At 40.2% G+C, this 17,789-nt stretch overlaps 1 protein-coding gene and 1 long non-coding RNA gene across 3 annotated transcripts in view; one reads left to right on the top strand and one right to left on the bottom strand.

Moving 5' to 3' along the window:
• Positions 1 to 597: 597 nt before the first annotated feature.
• LOC122996286 (synaptosomal-associated protein 25-A-like) overlaps positions 598 to 17,789 on the bottom strand; it is a 38,724-nt gene continuing 21,532 nt past the window's right edge. The window contains exons 4-8 of one of the 2 annotated variants that reach the window (XM_044371908.1): positions 12,138 to 12,186; positions 7,023 to 7,140; positions 3,401 to 3,520; positions 2,841 to 2,985; positions 598 to 2,093 (exon numbers count right to left, since the gene is read on the bottom strand). In XM_044371908.1, the coding sequence (XP_044227843.1) occupies positions 2,025 to 2,093; positions 2,841 to 2,985; positions 3,401 to 3,520; positions 7,023 to 7,140; positions 12,138 to 12,186 (501 nt within the window). In that variant the 3' untranslated portion in view covers positions 598 to 2,024. Of the gene's footprint in view, positions 2,094 to 2,840; positions 2,986 to 3,400; positions 3,521 to 6,657; positions 6,776 to 7,022; positions 7,141 to 12,137; positions 12,187 to 17,789 lie in introns of both variants that reach the window. The other variant, XM_044371898.1, reaches the window with a different exon arrangement.
• On the top strand, positions 2,929 to 8,645 carry LOC122996574. Its single transcript, XR_006407036.1, has 2 exons — positions 2,929 to 3,016; positions 8,464 to 8,645. It is a non-coding gene; the product is annotated as an uncharacterized LOC122996574 (long non-coding RNA).

The following is a 17,789-nucleotide window of genomic DNA, read 5'->3' as shown; positions in this document are numbered from 1 at the left end:
GTAAAGCTAAATCATCTGACTGTGTGGAGGATGGAGATTGAAGTCAGCTGTCACCTTTCTGTGTCAGTGAAGGAATTTACTGTTTCAACATTACAGAGGAATCAATTACCTCTGATGGAAAGTAGAAAATTCAACATAATATGAGATCTCAGTGGAAATAGGATGATACATGAGTACAGGATGTGATATCCTGCATCATTAAACATTTATCGTTTATGCATTTTTTGAAACAAAAGATTTTTGGGTGTCTGGGAAGATTTTATTGTTCACATCATTTCAAAAAACTAGTGCTTTATGTCCCCAATGCATGCCTTTTTCTGATCTTTATCTTCTTTTCACTTAAGCAGTCAATTATTTCTTATTCAAGCAACAGTTTTTACATCTACAGTAACTGTGGTTCTGATCCTTGCATTAATAATTTTGGTGTTTTTTCTAATATTTGAAGCTAATTCTGGTAAATGAAACCACCAGTATCAATAACATGAAGTTGTTACTGAGTTTCTAAAGAAACACACACCTGGTAAGCATGCAGTAACATTTCTCTCATGATATTAACTCTATCAGTGTTCAAACTCATAAAATAGAAATGAATCTCAGTTTGGTTCTACAGTTATGATGGTTTTATTGGCATTTTTCAAGGTATTATTTTACAGTGATGGTCACAGTCTGGAAAGGTAAGGAGACATGGAACAAAAAGAGTGGCACTATTGCAGAGGGGGAGTAAATATGGGCCTGTCCTCTGTGTGGCCTACATAAGTAGCATGCGGTTGCCATGTTAAGATATTTCTGCCTAGATAAATGAATTATTCAGTGTCTTCTAGCAGCGGATGGACATGCATAACACACTTAATGCGCTGCTTGATAGTGCTAGGGTTGAATCATGGGTAAAGCAGTCTGGCTTGAAATGAGAAGAGGTTGTTGACCCCTCTGCCATTGTGTTTGACAGTGGAGAGCCAACAGTAACAGTTGAATGGGTAACTGTTGAACTTTGACCTCTAGCAAGGCTCCATCTCCTTTATCAATCACAATTTTAGCTCTTACTATTAATCAGTTTTCAGACCACATACATGTGATTTCCTCATATACTGTAAACTGAGCCTTATGATACAAATATGAAGTATCAGTTATTATGAATTACAACACATCAATGAAATATTCAAACCTTGATTTTAAATGGTCAGATTTAGCTCCCTGAGGAAAAGGTTTATATACAATCTATGGCATCAAATTGCGTCAACACTGCTCCATCAACGGAGCTGGTGGAATACTGGTGAACTAACAGTCATGACCAAAACGCCATATTTTCATCCAAATGGCTCAAATACTTACAAATACCTAACAGAGTGTTTGTAGTCTACTATGTCGTGGTTATTAAGATTGGAGCGGTTCTACATTAAATAACTTCAAACAGTGGCCTTGGTTATAAGCTGTGAGGGCTGTATGTTCACTATATTCACGGTGGCCTTATCATGTAGCATCACAACATCTTATCTGATGAATACACCGTGTGTCTTACATGGACAACACCAGAATACTGACATCGAGGAAGGACATCTCTGAACAAGATACAGTTATATTACACACAGACTTTTTTTTAAAAAAAAAAGAGCAATGAAGAAAACAGGACAAGTGATCTAAATCAATGAAGCATTATAGAAGCACTATGTACAGTGTGGAGAGAGTTTGAGTGGATATTCTGAAACAGAGCTATCATTTTTTAACAAAATCAAAAGCCCGACACCACAGAACAACATTGACAACAAGGGGTGGAAGGGGCGGAGGGAAGTGATGGGCTGAAATGAGAGAGTTGGGGGGATCGGGTGGGGATCAGAGGGACATATGATATGTGCATGTGTGCAAACCTCTACAAGTATCACAATAAAAGCATGATTTTGCAGCGCTTGCTGTCGAGCAAAGGAAGTGGGCGCTGGCTGTTGGTGTTGGGGGCTGGGTTTGGTTTGTGTTGTGTTTGTTTTTTAGGGTGATTGGGGTTAAACGGGGATGAAAGCACTTTTCGCTGCAGTTTAGCCACTGCCCAACATCTTTGTAGCACGCTGGTTGGCCTCGTCAATCCTGGTCTTGTTGGAATCAGCCTGAAAGGGAAAAAGGACTGGTTGTTACACAGCTCAGGTCATAGTGGAAATGTGGTCAAAAAGAGGCTGGGGATAAGTAACTTTAATGAAGACAAAATACACAATAAGGGTGTTTAACACCCAGATTTTGCCCATTGGCATGTGAGTCAGGTTTTCTCCATTACTGTGTCAAACCAGAGATAAATCGGCTCAAAATCAGTAACATAGCGTAATGCTAAGCATGTAATCCACCCTAAATATCAGCTTAACACTCTATATATTAGCCACCGTTTTTGCTAGATTTGTTGCCTTTCATTTACTTACCCTCAATTCTGACACTATAGTGCCACATTTTCTGACTTTAAATAAATGTGTAAATCAAACCACATTCTGTTTTCCCTCATAGTTTTCTCTACCTTATCCTAGTATCAATACAAATAGGCCTGTAAATGCTTATTTCACAAATTAAGGCGGCAAGAGGAACTAATTCCTCTTGCCGCCTTAATTATCTTGTTTCTTACATACAACAACAGTCCATTTGTATTTTCATTGTAGCTCCATATTTCCAATATTTTTGAGTATCACACTTCTAACTAAACTTTGTTTGCCCAATCTTGTCCACCTTGGATTTTACATGATTTTGCTACTCCAACAACTAAGGAGAGGCTGTAGAATTGTACTGAAAGAAACTTGTTTCCATCTGTAAGTACTACAGCAGAGCTGTGCCTTTGTCTAGACAAAAAATTAACCCTCTCCTTTGTACAGTACCTTCTCCATGATCCTATCGATCTGGCGGTTCTGGGTGTCGATCTCCTGACCCATGTCCAGGGCCATGTGACGCAGATTGCCAATGATCCCGCCCACCTGCTCCAGGTTCTCATCCATCTCATTCTCCCGGGCGTCATCTGTTACCCTGGAAGACACAGGAGGAGGATATGGGACTGGTTAGTGCCTAAAGATTATACTGCAAGTAGCTGCTTTTGTGGTCTGTTGAATGAAAGCTTCACAAAACTCTATAGTGCAGTACAAGTAGATACAGTATGTTTTTAATGAACTCCTTAACATCAGTAAAATCAATTACATGTCTTTGGAATTCACATATTGGAACATTTAAGGATAAAATAATATCCTACAATAACTGACAAAACAACATAACGGATGTAAACAGTATCACATACTCAAATACACATTCACACAAACACACACAAGTGCTCATGCAGACACACAGAAACAAGTGAGCATGAGCAGACCAACACTTACACACACACACACGCACACACACACACACACACACACACACACACACACACACACACACATACACTTACCTGCGGATGAAGCCCCCACTGATGGCCATCTGTTCACGTTCATCCATCACCCGAGCCCCTGGCTGGCTGTTCACAACTCCATCCTGGTTCCCTCCCCAGGCCTGGCCCCCGCCCTTAATCCTACCACATACACATTTACCAGTCAGGGCGGCTGTAACTGCTCTCATGTATACTAGTGTTTGTGTGTGAACGTACAGTACGTGCCTGTGAATGTAAATGTATTTGAGTTTGCATTTGAGTGTGTGTGTGTGTGTGTGTGACAAAGTGTATGTTTGCACTGAAGTGTGAATGTGTACATGGGTGTCTATATTGTGTTAAGTGCATGTTTTCTTTTCACTATTGAAACATATACATGAATATATGTTCAGAATGCATTGCATAATATGACGTCAAGCCAATTCGTCTACTAAAAGCAACATGCCAGCCACGTATGATTAAGTTGCATACATGCATTTGCAATCTGTTAGTGAATAATTGATCCAATGAGCAGATCAATTGAATTGAGCACAGTAAGCTCACATGTGGCTTGTGTTAGAAAGTAATTAAGGTCCTTTAAAGACTCAGAAAACCCTCTCCCACAAGCACATACAGAAGAGCACAAACAGAACATCGTAACAGACTCAAGACAGAGGTGACACAAACAATACACACACACACATACACACACATAAATATATATATACAGTATATATATATAAACATGCAGAGTGAGAGGACATGCAAGGCAGAAACATACACAAAGTGACATGGGGAGGGAAAACATGTCAAGAGGAACAGGATCAGAGCACATCAACATGCTCTATCTATTAAAAGAAAGCCAAACAGTTAGATCCATGGTGAAAAATCAACCAAAAAAAACCCCAAAGTGAACAGTGTAAGTTATACAGTAGCTGTGATCAGCCCTTCATTTCATCTGGATGGATAGATCTGTAGGATGATTCACTGTATACAGTCAAATAGACAAATGTAATTCTTAGCGTTTGTTTTACTTTGCTTGGAGCATCTAATGAGTGGAGGCTACCACTGAGGACAACAGAATATACACTTTTTGGGCTATAAAGTTGATTTTGTTCACTTTTCAATGAATGACATCCCACTCTATGCAACATTGTTGTCTTGAGGTGGTAAGGCACACCCATCTGGTGCTCCAGACAGTTTATAACAATAAGTAAGAATTATGTTTCTTATGCTATTTGACCCAGGGCTGCCATATAAAAAGTCTAAATCCGATGAAACACATGACATAACCACAGGATTACGTAACAAGGGGCTCATGATAGGGAGGACCGGAGAGCTATAGAATAGACAAGATCTGAACCAAAACATATGGAAGCTGGACCAAAATGGACCCAATGGAAGCAGCAAACTCCTAATATACCTTTATGCAAAAAACCAAAGGATTTAATTCCAAAATCAGGAAGTGACTATTTTGTTTAAAAATGACCCGCTCTTACAAATGACTGCTGTGGTGCAAGTAAAGCCGATTATTTACAAGTTGCTGTGCCTGTTCAGCCCCGTTTTGGAGAAAAGAATAATCTTTTGTGAAATTTCTAACAATACACTTAATCTTCAGAGTGGATATTAAAAATTGGGGTAATACACAGTGAAGGCAAAGAAAAATAATACTAAAATGTACCATTCTAAGTCAGATCTAACACATAAAAGTAAGTTTTCCTGGTTCTGTTTTAGCCTTTCCCCAAGAAGAGAAAAAACAGCATATTCTGCACTGATACTTGACTTTACATGTTCTGCATTCGGTAAATCATCATGACATCACTTTATTCATCCCCATAACTGTCTGAAAAAGCTACAAACCCAACACTAAAAAATGTATCACAGTATATGTATCAAAAATATGCAAAAAACAAAATCCAATAAACTAATTTATTTCTTGGTTGGTCGGCCACTTGTGTTTTCTATAGCTCTGAGATAGACAACTGTATACAGTACATTTATTGGTCCCAGAGTATTGAATGCTCAGACATGACCCAGTGGCCATAGTTTGGCTGTGGAGGGCCAGAGAACAGGAGTTCACACAGGAGTTTGGCAAAACTGGCGTTAGGATGCCAAATTCACATCAAAGCTGTAGACATAATCAGTATGGTGCACACAAGTGCAAACATAGGCTTTAATAGCTCGAGTTTGTGCTCAGGAAACAAGTTTGCCTCACTCTTGCATGACAGATTTCATTATGTAGGGCAGTCCTGAGGGAGGAGAGGGAGGGAGCCACCTGAGGCGTCTTGTATTTACAACCTGTAGTCTGAGGGTCTTACGTCATTGGTGTGTTAAAGAGTACGTTACAAAAAGTGTTTATAACATTATTAATTATGCAATAACTGTACTGCAAATGGTTAAATAAGTGAAACTCTACTGCTCCACCTGTTGTATCACGTCTCATCTGCATGAAGAAAACCTTGAACGATATTAAGTGTTGCTTGCAATACAACCAAACAATGTGTACTCTTTGGATAATTTTATACAAATTACTACACATTCATGAGAATAAATACATAAGAACCAATTCATTACACTTTGGGGAATGATCTGAATGACCCATGTCAGTGCTTGGCTGAAAGTACCTGCTGTGTAATATAATATATTGTGCTTGATTATAATAGCTGCCAGTTTTTCTTTAAATGGGCTACAAGATCCCAGAGGTTATTTTTCTAAACACAGAGGATGATGTAATTAGTTAAAAGAAGTAAAAATATGGAGAATGCCAACACTTAAAGGCTTTCAAATGGCAGTGAAATGACTAAAATGCAAATAATAATTTAGATGAGAAGGCAACTAGTAGATTTATTCTTTGGTTGGACATTGTAAGCAGCATGAGGCATCATGCTGCAGGGTGTTAGGGTGGGTGTTTGGGTGCGGTTTGGGATGGGGGTGTTCCGTGGCCCAGATCCATGCTGATGCTGCTACCTGCTGGAAGAGAATCTCTCATCCAATGTGGAATGAAGGGCTTTTGAGGAAAACAGCCATTGAGGCTGGAGAGAAGAAAAAGTGGCGTCGGACCTGTTGTTGCAGATGTGTGTTTTTCATGCATGCACACAATCATCCACTCGATCTCAGTCTTCAGCAAACACACATGCATGCTGTGCAGGTGCCTGTTCAGAGGGTGTGTTGATGTGGCTACGGGCCTGACTGCTCACACCACAGTTCACCATGCTCTATACACCAGAAGCAGGCAGACGGATAGAGAGGCAGGTAGGCAGGCACTGAGACACATGCAGTCGGGCAACATAGGCAGCACCTACTTGTTACAGGGACATGAACATAGACCACAGAACTGTCCTAGATTGTTCAAATTCTTTTCTGCATCCTTCATGTCCTTATTGATTTGGTCCATCCCCTCCTCGATGCGCTCCAGTTGTTCTGATTATCAACACATTGTCATTTTTCCCAGCAAAAGAACGAAAGCACATGAGAAGAGAAGAAGAGGGAGGGGGAAGAAGTAGCGGGAAGAGGGAAGAGGGGGGGAGTAGAGAGAGGAAACAAAGGAAAAGAGACAAAAAAAGACATTGACTGTGACAAGAGAGACATCAGACATCACCACCACCACCACCACCACCACTACCAGCACTGGACAGGCAAGAGCGTGGGGCTCCTGGCCGGTACCTACTTTTTAATACATGGGCATATCAGACCACAGCATTGTCCTATATCTTTTAAATCTTTCTCGGCCTCCTTCAGGTCTGCGTTGACCTTGTTCATGCCCTCCTCGACACGATCAAGTTGCTCTGGTGAGGACAAAGGCATGAGAGTAGTGAAATAAGTGTGACTGGTTTGTTTCGAGGGTTGGCGCTCTACGCTACAGTGCAAGAGGCAAAATGTTTTGGCTAGATGCAGTAGGCAAAGCAGGCAACAAGCATTGAGAATACCTGGCTATTTCTGTTCACACAGTGAATAAAAAAACTGACAATTTTTCCCTGCATTCTTCATGGCTGCAACAGCTTTTGTTTCCTACCACCATCCAAAGGCATATATTGCTTTTTTAAGTATTTCATCTGTAGCAGTATGTGTCATCCAGTACTGCATCTGTACATGAGGATGTTAATTCGGCCACTTTGTCTGAATACCCCTGCACAGTAATAGATGACAGAGAGAATGAAAGAGACTGATAAGAAGAAATGTGAGGCTGAATACTCCCTTGATGATACAAAGTATAGGGGAACAACACCACAGATTGAAGTGGATCAGAAATTAGGAGGAAGAAAGAGTGAATTTAGAGGAGGCAGAACAGACAGAAACACATGAAATGTCTGTTAATGTGATGGCAAATGATTGAATGAGCAACAAATCATGTAATGAATGTGATGAAAAGCATCATTCAGGCACATGAAGTCACGCACGCTTCCTTACTCAGATGGTCAATGGGGCACACAGCTATAAAAGGCTGATTCAAGGTCAGTTCCACTTTCTGGCTGGTTAATGGTTATAGAGCAGGGTAGCAGCAATCTCCATCAGTGGAAAGGGGCATTTTGTCCTCCAGGGAAAACTCTTAAGGTTTGATAGGTCACATTGTAATGCAGAGGACACAAAACACAGCTTCAAGTTCTGTAGAAGTTTGTGCTACTGTTCTCTTACCAAGAGCTGTTGCAAAGGACATTTTCAGGTTTTCATATTTCATAGAAACACCTGCATATACTCAACAGATTGTCTCTACTTCTGATGGTAAATAACAATCTGGTTTTGGTTATTGTTTAAAGTTTAAATAATAAATTCATGCCGTGACCATTGAACTTGTAACAGCTGTGGCTGTACCCCAGCAGATTCCCCAGTGTCTCTTGTGCTTCCCCCCTCTGTATTTCTAGTGCTCCTCTGTCTGTCTGTGTGTCTGTTGGCGTTCCCTTCCTTACTCTCCCGGCTTCCTGCTTCACCTGCACACCTGCCATCCATCATCTCATCTCCTCTCCAGTATATCAACCGTGGCTGTTTACCTACTCTTCGCCAGATTGTTGTTGCAACCACAGTGATAGCAAATGTTTTCAGGCCAACTCAGTTTGTGAAATCCTTGTGTCACACTTTTAATTGAATACTAACCCGTTTCCCTTGTGTCCCAGGATCATCTCACTCCTGCCTGCCAGCTGCCTCCTAGCTTTCAAGCTACCCCTGCCAGCTACGCTTCCCCTCATTCCCCACACACCTCTGTTTCCCCTCTCTTCACCTGCTGCCACTAGATCCCTTTCCCCATCATCACTCCAAGCTTAGAACTCCTGCAATAAACCTTTTTTCTTAACCAACACCACTCTGTCCTGGTCCTGTGTTTGGGTCCCTCCTGAGTTCTTAACAGAACTGACCTGAAAACTTATTTCCAAAAGCTGAGTTTTATATATATCTATTGGCATTTACTGACAAAGTGCTGCACAAGACAGCTAAATGGCCTTCGATATTAATCCCTGGCAAAGAGAGGGATTGAGTGCAGGAGGAACGAGAGAGAGAGAGAGAGAGAGAGAGAGAGAGAGAGAGAGAGAGAGAGAGAGAAGCATGGTTTATCTCCTCAGCTTCAGCCAGCCAGGCCAGACTTAACAACATGCCTCCTCCCCTCCGTCTGGGGATTATAGACTAAGGGCCTCCCTTCCCTTCCTCTCTACTGGATAGCCAGACACGAGTTCAACCAATTAGAACGTAAAGTGATTCAAATCAAGGAGTAACAGGCATTTTCCACAGCTCTCATGGTAGGAAAAGCATAGGTGTTACCAATAGCATTAACAATGCCTCTGTTCTATTCAAATGTCCTAGTAAGCCATGACAGTGTGACAGCACGTACAACACAAGGACCCTGAAACTAGCGTGGAAATAAGGTGTCACTGGAACAAGCCATAATGCTCCACTCCAGTGAACAAACAGATGGACAGACTGCGATCTCCAGTTATACATTTTATGCAATTAATAGCTATTATCATGGACAAAACCCCTACTACGCTCTCTGTGCATTTTCAGACTGCAGGAGCTACAGCCAACGCATGTTTGTGTGCTGCTGGCTTCAACGCTGCAAGCAGTGAGGGCTCACTGAGGCGGAGATGCAATCCATCAGCCCTGACTGAGGTGTAATTCAGGTCAACATGCATGTAACAGACAAGCAGGGAGGGTCTCATTAGCTGCAGTGAGACCTCCACCACAGGTAATACATCACTGCAAGAAATTACAAATCCCCTCCTATGTATGACCTCTGTATGTGTGTGTGTGTGTGTGTGTGTGTGTGTGTGTGTGTGTGTGTGTGTAAAGGGCAGAGGGATTAGCTGCACCCCAGTTTACAGCTAAACAAGACTGTATTAATTACCACAGACTTGGTAAGATATTACTTATGAGTCTTTTTTTCCCCTTTTTTGACCATATAAAGAGGGGATTCTTGATGTAAATAATATGGCAAACATGAGTCTTCAGCAGCGACAGGCTTGTGCACTTCAGTAGGAAGGAGAGATGGGGAAGAGACAGAGAGAATGAGGACAAGAAATAGCTTCATCATTATTGTAACCAAAGTGATCTTCAGGCAAAGGAACAGGGGGAGAAAAAGTAGAGGTCAGGAGATAAAAGGTAAGGTAATAAGAGCAGGGGCTGATGGGAATAAAGTGAAGGAGTATGAAACAGAGAAAAGGACAGAAGAAGAGGGAGAGAGGAAGACAGATGGAGGATCAGGTATAGAGGACGTTAGCCGAGAGGCAGAGGTAATTTAAATCTGTGAATTGATTGCTGTCCTATGACAACAGCAGTGTGCTGTGCACTGTGGCAGCTATTACTCTGGAGGGAAGAAGACAGGGGGGGTTATCTGTTCCTTTGACAGGCCAATTAGGCTGCTCTTTCATGCATGGAACTAAGCACAAGCCTTTGGTAATATATGTACACACACACATCCGCCACACTAACTAACTCACTAACTCCTCTACACAATAAATGTGACTTGAATCTACACGACTACAAGTATGGTATTTCCCTTCAAGTTTTTAAACATTAGTCTTTCTCTCAACCTCAAGCAAATCCATCTAGCAAATGTTGCAGATGTTGAGATATTTTCACAGGACGAATGAAAGGTGGCACTAGATGACAAGTCAGAGGATCACCAAAACAATTAGGACTATTCCTCTGGGCACTATACTGACAATCAGTTCAATAGTTGTTGAGATATTTTAATTTAGACCAAAGTGGTGGACCAACATTGCCATAGAGCTATGCTGCTAGCATGGCTACAAAGGATTGATCGGACATTCCTCCGTAACCTTTGAGCACCATTTGGTTCCTCATTACAAAAAAATATCTCTTAAGGGTTCCTTGTAAAATCCTATATTTGAAGTGAGTTTCTAAATCTTTTTTCATGCAGTTTTTCATGGGACAGTCTGGACAAGGACCCCTAAGGACCCTTAAGTCCCAAAGAATAATACTTTTAATAGTGTGTCCTGCGCGGTGTAAATGTCTCGTTGCCGTAGACTGAACCAAGTGACAGAAATAGCTTATGACCTGTTTTACACTGAAGTGTAAAACAGTCATACGAGTAGCATACAGCAACACATGAGGATGTGTTAATTTGCTATTTTGCTTTGCGTTCGTGGTTTTTGTGATCTTGGTGTTGCCGAGGACAGTGACTTGAGGAATTATTAGTTTGAAAAGATCCAATCGAAGAATCGTGACTTGTTATAGTTGTCTGAAGTTTATATGTTGAGTTGGCTTTTTGATGTAGAGATTTGTGTTTTGGCAAGATTTATAGGAGATGCTTGGCAGCTAAGGCTAAGCTAAGCTAACACTGTATCCATCAAAACAGGACATTTCTGTCATGTAAACTGAATGCTCTGAAATACTCTCCTTTTGAATTTGTGGAACTGAACATTATGATTTGTCATGTGGCCATCCTGGTTATTGTCTAGTGTCTTATAAGCCCATATGGGCTGGTACCAGAAAGGTGCAGGACACTCAAATAAACAAATCAATCAATCACTCAATCAATAGACCCAACCATCACTTGGAGAGTTTTCTCAAACTTAACAAATCTTCTCCAGAGGCTCAGCAGCTATTATAAACCGGCTTTCACAGGCTGAGTAGCAGCCTACTCCCCATGATGAGTAATGGAGTGCCCCTTTAATTCTTAATCATGGAACAAGTCAGAAACAGGGCAGAACTTGAGAGTATGTGGAGGAATATGATAACTAATCATTATTTCCCCTCACAAAAAAGATAATGTTAAAGTATATTGATTACCGGCTGACCTCTGACCTCTCTCAGTCAGTCAGTGGTGTCCTGGAAAACACAGCAACCAGGTTTCAGAGAGCACAGTTAAAAGCACTGATGTATTTGTTTTACAGCAGTTTATATCCTTGTATATTGCTTAAAAGTACTTAACAAAGCTCACTACATACTCACATAATAACTGAGATTAACAAAATATATATTAAATAGCAAATAAGCATAAAAGTGTAGTATTGGGAGGCAAAGCAGAAGTCTAGCACATCAGTGACATCCAGTATAATCATGTTAGCCACATTAGCTCAGACTGCAGCTGATGTTCCATTCCAGAAATAAACTGCTCCTCTTCTTAAGTAACTATAAAACCATGAAAGTCATTTCATTTTCTTCCGTGTTGTAATTGCATTGGGACTCTACAGAGTTATACTGGATGTTCTACTGATGACGACTCTCCCATTATACAGCATAAAATAGCAGCGAGAGAATTGGGCGGGGAGCAGATTAAAAGTGAAGACAGATGTTAAGCGAGATAGTGTTACGTGATCTTTCCCTACCAACTTACCTCCCTGCTCATCCAACATGACCAGAGTCCTGATGCCCGCATCTTTACTCTAACAGAAAGACAGAAAGAGAGATGAAAAGAGGAAAGAGAGGAAGAAAAGTGAGGGGAAAAAGAGGAAAAATGTGACAGATCAGTGAAGGTCAACAGAGTGGAACAGAGCAGAGCTGTTACAACATCAGAGGTGAGTCGAATTACAATTGGCAATCACTTTTTAGAGCGTGACTGATCTTGTTTGGTACAGCGGGAACCGCTTGACTTTTGAGGAACAGTTTGACATATTGGGAAATATGCTCATCCTCTTTCTTGCCGAGAGTTAGATGAGAAGATTGGCACCACTCTCATATATAAAGCCACATCCAGGGGATAGTTAGCTTAGCTTAGCATAAAGACTGGAAGCAGGGAGAAACAGCTCAAGGTTAAAAAAACACAACTTTGTGATGTATTTGTTTGATTTATACAAAAACCAAAGGTTATAATCGATGAGCCTTGCCAGGCAAAGAGCAGAGATCTAGGAAATCACTGAGCCCATCCAAGAAAAAGTCCAGCACATAACTCTCCATAAAACCACAACTTCTGTTACTTTGGTTTTCATACTGATTATACAAATGAGATATAATTTTATCATTTTAATTAGTGAGCGTTAGAGGTTCTGGTAGGTGGATTCTTTTACCTTTGGATAGAGCCAGGCTAGCTGTTTCCCCTTGCTGCCAGTGTTTATGCTAAGCTAAGCTAACCACAACTCCACAATTAGCATACAGACATCAGAATGATTGTCTCATCTAACTATAATAAGCGTATTTTCCAAAACTATATATTAGGTAGTTAAACTAGCTACACCTCAACAGGAAACTGCTAATTATGCACTGATGCATCAGAATTAACAATCTAATAATTTAATAATATATCAGTCACAAGAACCAGTTTTCAGCAGAACCAGGTCATAACTTTGATACTACAAGTACAGTTTGAGTGTACTTTTAGTTTTTTAAGTAGGAATTTTAAGTAGGAATGCAGAAATGTTATTTGTAATGGAGTATTTTTACACAGTTGTAGCCTATTGCTATTTTTACTTAATAAAGTATCTGAGTATTTGTTCCACCACAGATGGCACACCTCCTGAAACCTGAAAAAATCTGAAAATGCCACAAATATATTCATGCACGATCCTGCAAAGATTCTCGGGATAAACTCGTCCACCAAATGGCATGTGCTATATTTGTTATGTTCACTGGGCTGGTAGCAGAGATTTGTTGACAAAGCTCCAGTAATGTAACATTCTGATTTGGCTTACAGAGTTGGCACAAGCTCAGACACACAAGCAGGCACACATGTACGGACCAAACATCCACTCATACACTGTTATTTCTCTGTGCATGCATACGCTGGGCTTTTCATCACATAATAACACAGTTCAGTAAGCACACAATAACTACATTAACCACTGTGCAACTGACAAAACAACAGCTTTGTGCTGTCCGTGAGCCTGAGACTTCCTCCGACAGATATTAAAGTCCAAAGGCCGTTCAGTTCATGCATCAGCTATTTTGGATCAAAGTGTGCTCTGACCTTCTTGGAGCGGTGATAGATAGAGACCAGGGCTGGAGGCCAGTTAGACATGCCATTGATATTAGTATCAATCAAACTGACTGTGAAAAGATCTGCCAGTGGCCATGGATCTGTTTCAGTGTGAAGTTAAATTGCTACTGATGAATGATTGCTCAGAAAGTATAACAGAGTCGTTTATTTAGCTTTACAGAAAACTAAATGATAACCATATAACCCTCAGCATGGGAACTTGGTGAGGAATTGTTTGTTTACCTACTAGGAATTATGGGAAATCAAAGACTTGCGAGGGCCGTCGTGGCTCCAGAGCTACAGGACAGGATATCTGATCACGCCAACTGGCATGAAGTGATGCGGTGACATCACTTCTTTCTGCATGGCTAGTTAAAACACACACACACACACACACACATGCAAACATACTATCAGGTCTTTTTTACACTTTGCTGTGATACAGTGAGTCCCACAGTCTCTGTTATGTTTTAACAGCTACTCCCAAAATAATTTGCCGCCCAGGAAATGGAATGTAGAAGGAGCTGACGACTTTTCAAGAGATTAATAGGGATGAATATTTTAAACTCATTTCATCTTTCTTTTTTTGTTCTTCGTTTCTTTGAATAGCAGCATTGCTGCTGTAAAGCAATCCATTCAGAATATTTTGTGATTTTTAAGCACATTTAGTTGACTAATAAGGTCAGTTTTAATGTAGCCTTTAATTTTTCTTTTAATTGACAGATATAGTCAGATGTAAAATTCTCTTTGACATGCGAGTAGTTATGTTTTGTCCAAAACCTTTGTTGTCTTGGTGAGGTGTAGTAAACATGCTGCTAAAACATTCAGGGGGTGTCTGTATCAGTTACCATCATCAGAGTAAATTATTGCCAGTTTTCTCTGCTTAGATAAAGTTTTTTTTCTTTGTGTCAAAGTCCATATAGGCAAGAAATAGGAAAATGAATAATACAGAGAACACGGGAGTAAGAAAATAGACCAAGGCAAAAAAAGCAAGCAAGAGGTCTGTGGATATTAAGACAGAGTCCTTGGTGGACTGGTATTGATTTTTCATTGAGATATCCGCTCTGCTGTCTCCTGGAATCTGTTCTAATTCAGCCACTGTGGACGCCTGCACCAGGATAAAATGTGTCCATGTATATTATTCACTTCTGTGCAACCACAACAGATAATGGCAGTGAATTTTTAAAATTGAATTAGAATTAGAATTGTTTTGTCAAAAAAGTTATAATTCCAACTCAAGGTCCACTAACTAGCTTTTTCTGAAGCTTTCAACTGTATTATATGATCATCATTATTTTGGTTTGGGTTTACAGTGCAGCTACAATAAAATGTCCATCATTAAAAGCTTTTCAGCCTTTTATTCTAGTTTGTCCTAAAACAAATGAAAACCACTACAAATGTAAATTAATTTACTTGTCTGAATTGGCAAACTCATCCTTCCAATTGCTGTTTGGACCTTGGTTAGTAAATGTAACTAGGCATGGCATGCCTGTCAAGCTTTGGATTTCTCAATATGTCGAAGTGGTGTATGTGAGGCTGTAGTATGAGCCATATCTGTACCATGAGGCTAGAGGCTCCTGCCTTTTACTGGATTTGGGGAGGTTAATACTCCAGAAATCTCAGCCAACGTTACCTGAGAGCACTATTGCCAAACACACCGGTTAGTTTCCATCCAAAAAGCCTCTACAGGCCTCTTGAAACATACTGTTGAAAATATGGGCAGTGTGTAGCTAAGCTAAGAAGCCAAACAAGGTTATGTTACAATGAAATAGTCTGATCTTATGTTTTTCCTCACCATACTATGATTTAGCTGGAAGCGTTAAAAAGTCAGTTGGAGACAAGAGTTTTGAACGCCCTATTTTTTTTTCCCACCTGCATTTTGCAAAGACCCGCCCTACTCTGCCTCTGATTGGCTAGTACTCGTTGCCTTCGCTGGTTAGGTTGGTTAAGTTTAGGCATGAAGAGTGAGATGGTTAGAGTTAGGGTCAAGCCCCCAGGAACAGCACCGGACTTTGACGCCGATTTGACATAGTAGCCAAACCTTGGAATTACAAATTCCGGGTCCGACAGGGGCCCAAAAAGTATCATAGGAAAAGGAGCAGCTGTAAAACAGTGGATACATTTTTTTTGAGTGTCAAACAACCCTGTGAAATGACATTTTGAAAGTCTAGAAGAGCCTCATATTTTAATTGTTTTAGCCCCATTCAAGTTGGTTGGAAGGCTAACCCAGAAGTTAGCTGTCTCAGCTGGCAGAAGTCTCTAGTGAGCATGCTCTATGGGTGCATGGGGCACATGGGGCCCATAGAGCATGTTCAGTATGTTTTCATCCGGGTAGTTTCTTTACAGCGGGAGGTGGCTTTCTTGGCTTCATGCACCACTGAGCAACTTTCATAGGAATGAACACCTCAGACGCTGTATCCAGTTCTCTTTATACATCCATGGTTAGGGTAAGAATATCAGGGGCAGAGCCAATCAGAGGCAGAGTAGGGACGGGTCTTTGCAGAGTGGGAAAACAAACAACGCATTTTAAACCAACTCATGTAGCTAACGTTAGCTAGATAGGTACAGCTGTTAAAATCTGCTAGAGACAGTTACCATTCCAGCCGGCAAAATCATAGGCTAAAAATGAATGCCTTTGTTCACCACATTTGTTTGAAAAATTACAAAGAATTTCAGAGGGTGAATTTGTGACCATTATAATGTGAACTTCATATTAAAGTTTACAAGCAGATGTCCCTACAACAACCATGTAAAGGATCATTTCAAACAATTCTTTAAACAAACAGATTTGCATTGGTAACAATACTAATACATACTGTAAGTATTAGTATTAATAATAATAAGTTTCCTCAGTTTTAAAAGAAAATTAAGATTTTAAGACTGAAAAGAAGGAATTAAATGATTTACTAACGGTGAATAGTTACAGTGCAGTGGCCTGCATCATATCATGTCCATCTTGTGTAATGTACTCTGACTTTAGGCCTATTGCTGTTCATCAAATCAGATCTCTCATTTTACAAATCTGCTCCACAGAGACATTGGATTTGGACCGAACAGGCTTTTACTATCAGTCTGTCCATCTATCCCTATCTTCATTCATGGTCCCTCCCATATTCATCTCTCTCTATTTTTTTATTTTATTTTCTTTCTTGCAGGCCGAGTTTAAAGATAACAGTTTTCATAACAACTTTAATCTGGATCTTTCTTGGTAAAAACCTTTTTACAAAAATACATTAAATGTGTTGCACTACAAAGTTCTTTCACTTCCAATAATTCAGTGACCCACATCTCTCCATTGCAGATGCACTTTAGATACTGTACATAAGATTTATTCTACTAATGCATAGATTTTGAATACATAAACTGATGTGAACTGGATAAAAATAAAAGAGAGAAGACTTTTATAATTTGTAACACACTGAAATCTTCTTCGCTGTCAGACTGCTGTTGGCCTCAAACTACCCTGTGCTATGTAACACGAAATATCTTACATGAGAATTCTCAGACATAATGGTACAGGCCCCGATATATCAGTCATATTAACAGCCACTCATTTAAATTTTAATAGTGCTTGAAGCCTTAAACCTCATCCCTGCTTGGAGTTTATTTATGAGGGAGCGAAGCACCACGGTACATGTGTCAGTCAGCTGATGGGAGGAGATATGCTCAGACATTTCCTGCTATCTTACAAAACAAAGGTCATCTCGTAGACGTGGCGAGAATGATTTACGGGTCACATCTGCATGAGACAAGGACACATTGTATCACTCACTGTGATTGTCACAGTCTGGCCACTACATTACATTGTTAGAAAGTTGTTGGGTTTTTTTGTTTATGGAAATTAAAAGTAATGAAGGTCAATGTCCTCGAGAGTTTTATGGCTTTCTACATCAGTTATTACAGATGTACTTTACATACTGAGTCAGTAGCAAACCAAGAAATATCTGTTTATTATTTGCTCTGGAAGTTTTCTCAGATTTACTTTTGCACTTCACATAAATTGATTTCACAGTGTTGCTCTCAAATGTAAGTTCATGCATTTCAAATGAGACTCCATGCATATAGCGGTATAATGAG

This window comes from Thunnus albacares, chromosome 1, assembly GCF_914725855.1.
Source record: "Thunnus albacares chromosome 1, fThuAlb1.1, whole genome shotgun sequence".
Classification (NCBI taxonomy): Eukaryota; Metazoa; Chordata; class Actinopteri; order Scombriformes; family Scombridae; genus Thunnus; species Thunnus albacares.
Note: the sequence above shows the minus strand (reverse complement) of the source record. Positions and strands in the feature narration are given on the sequence as shown.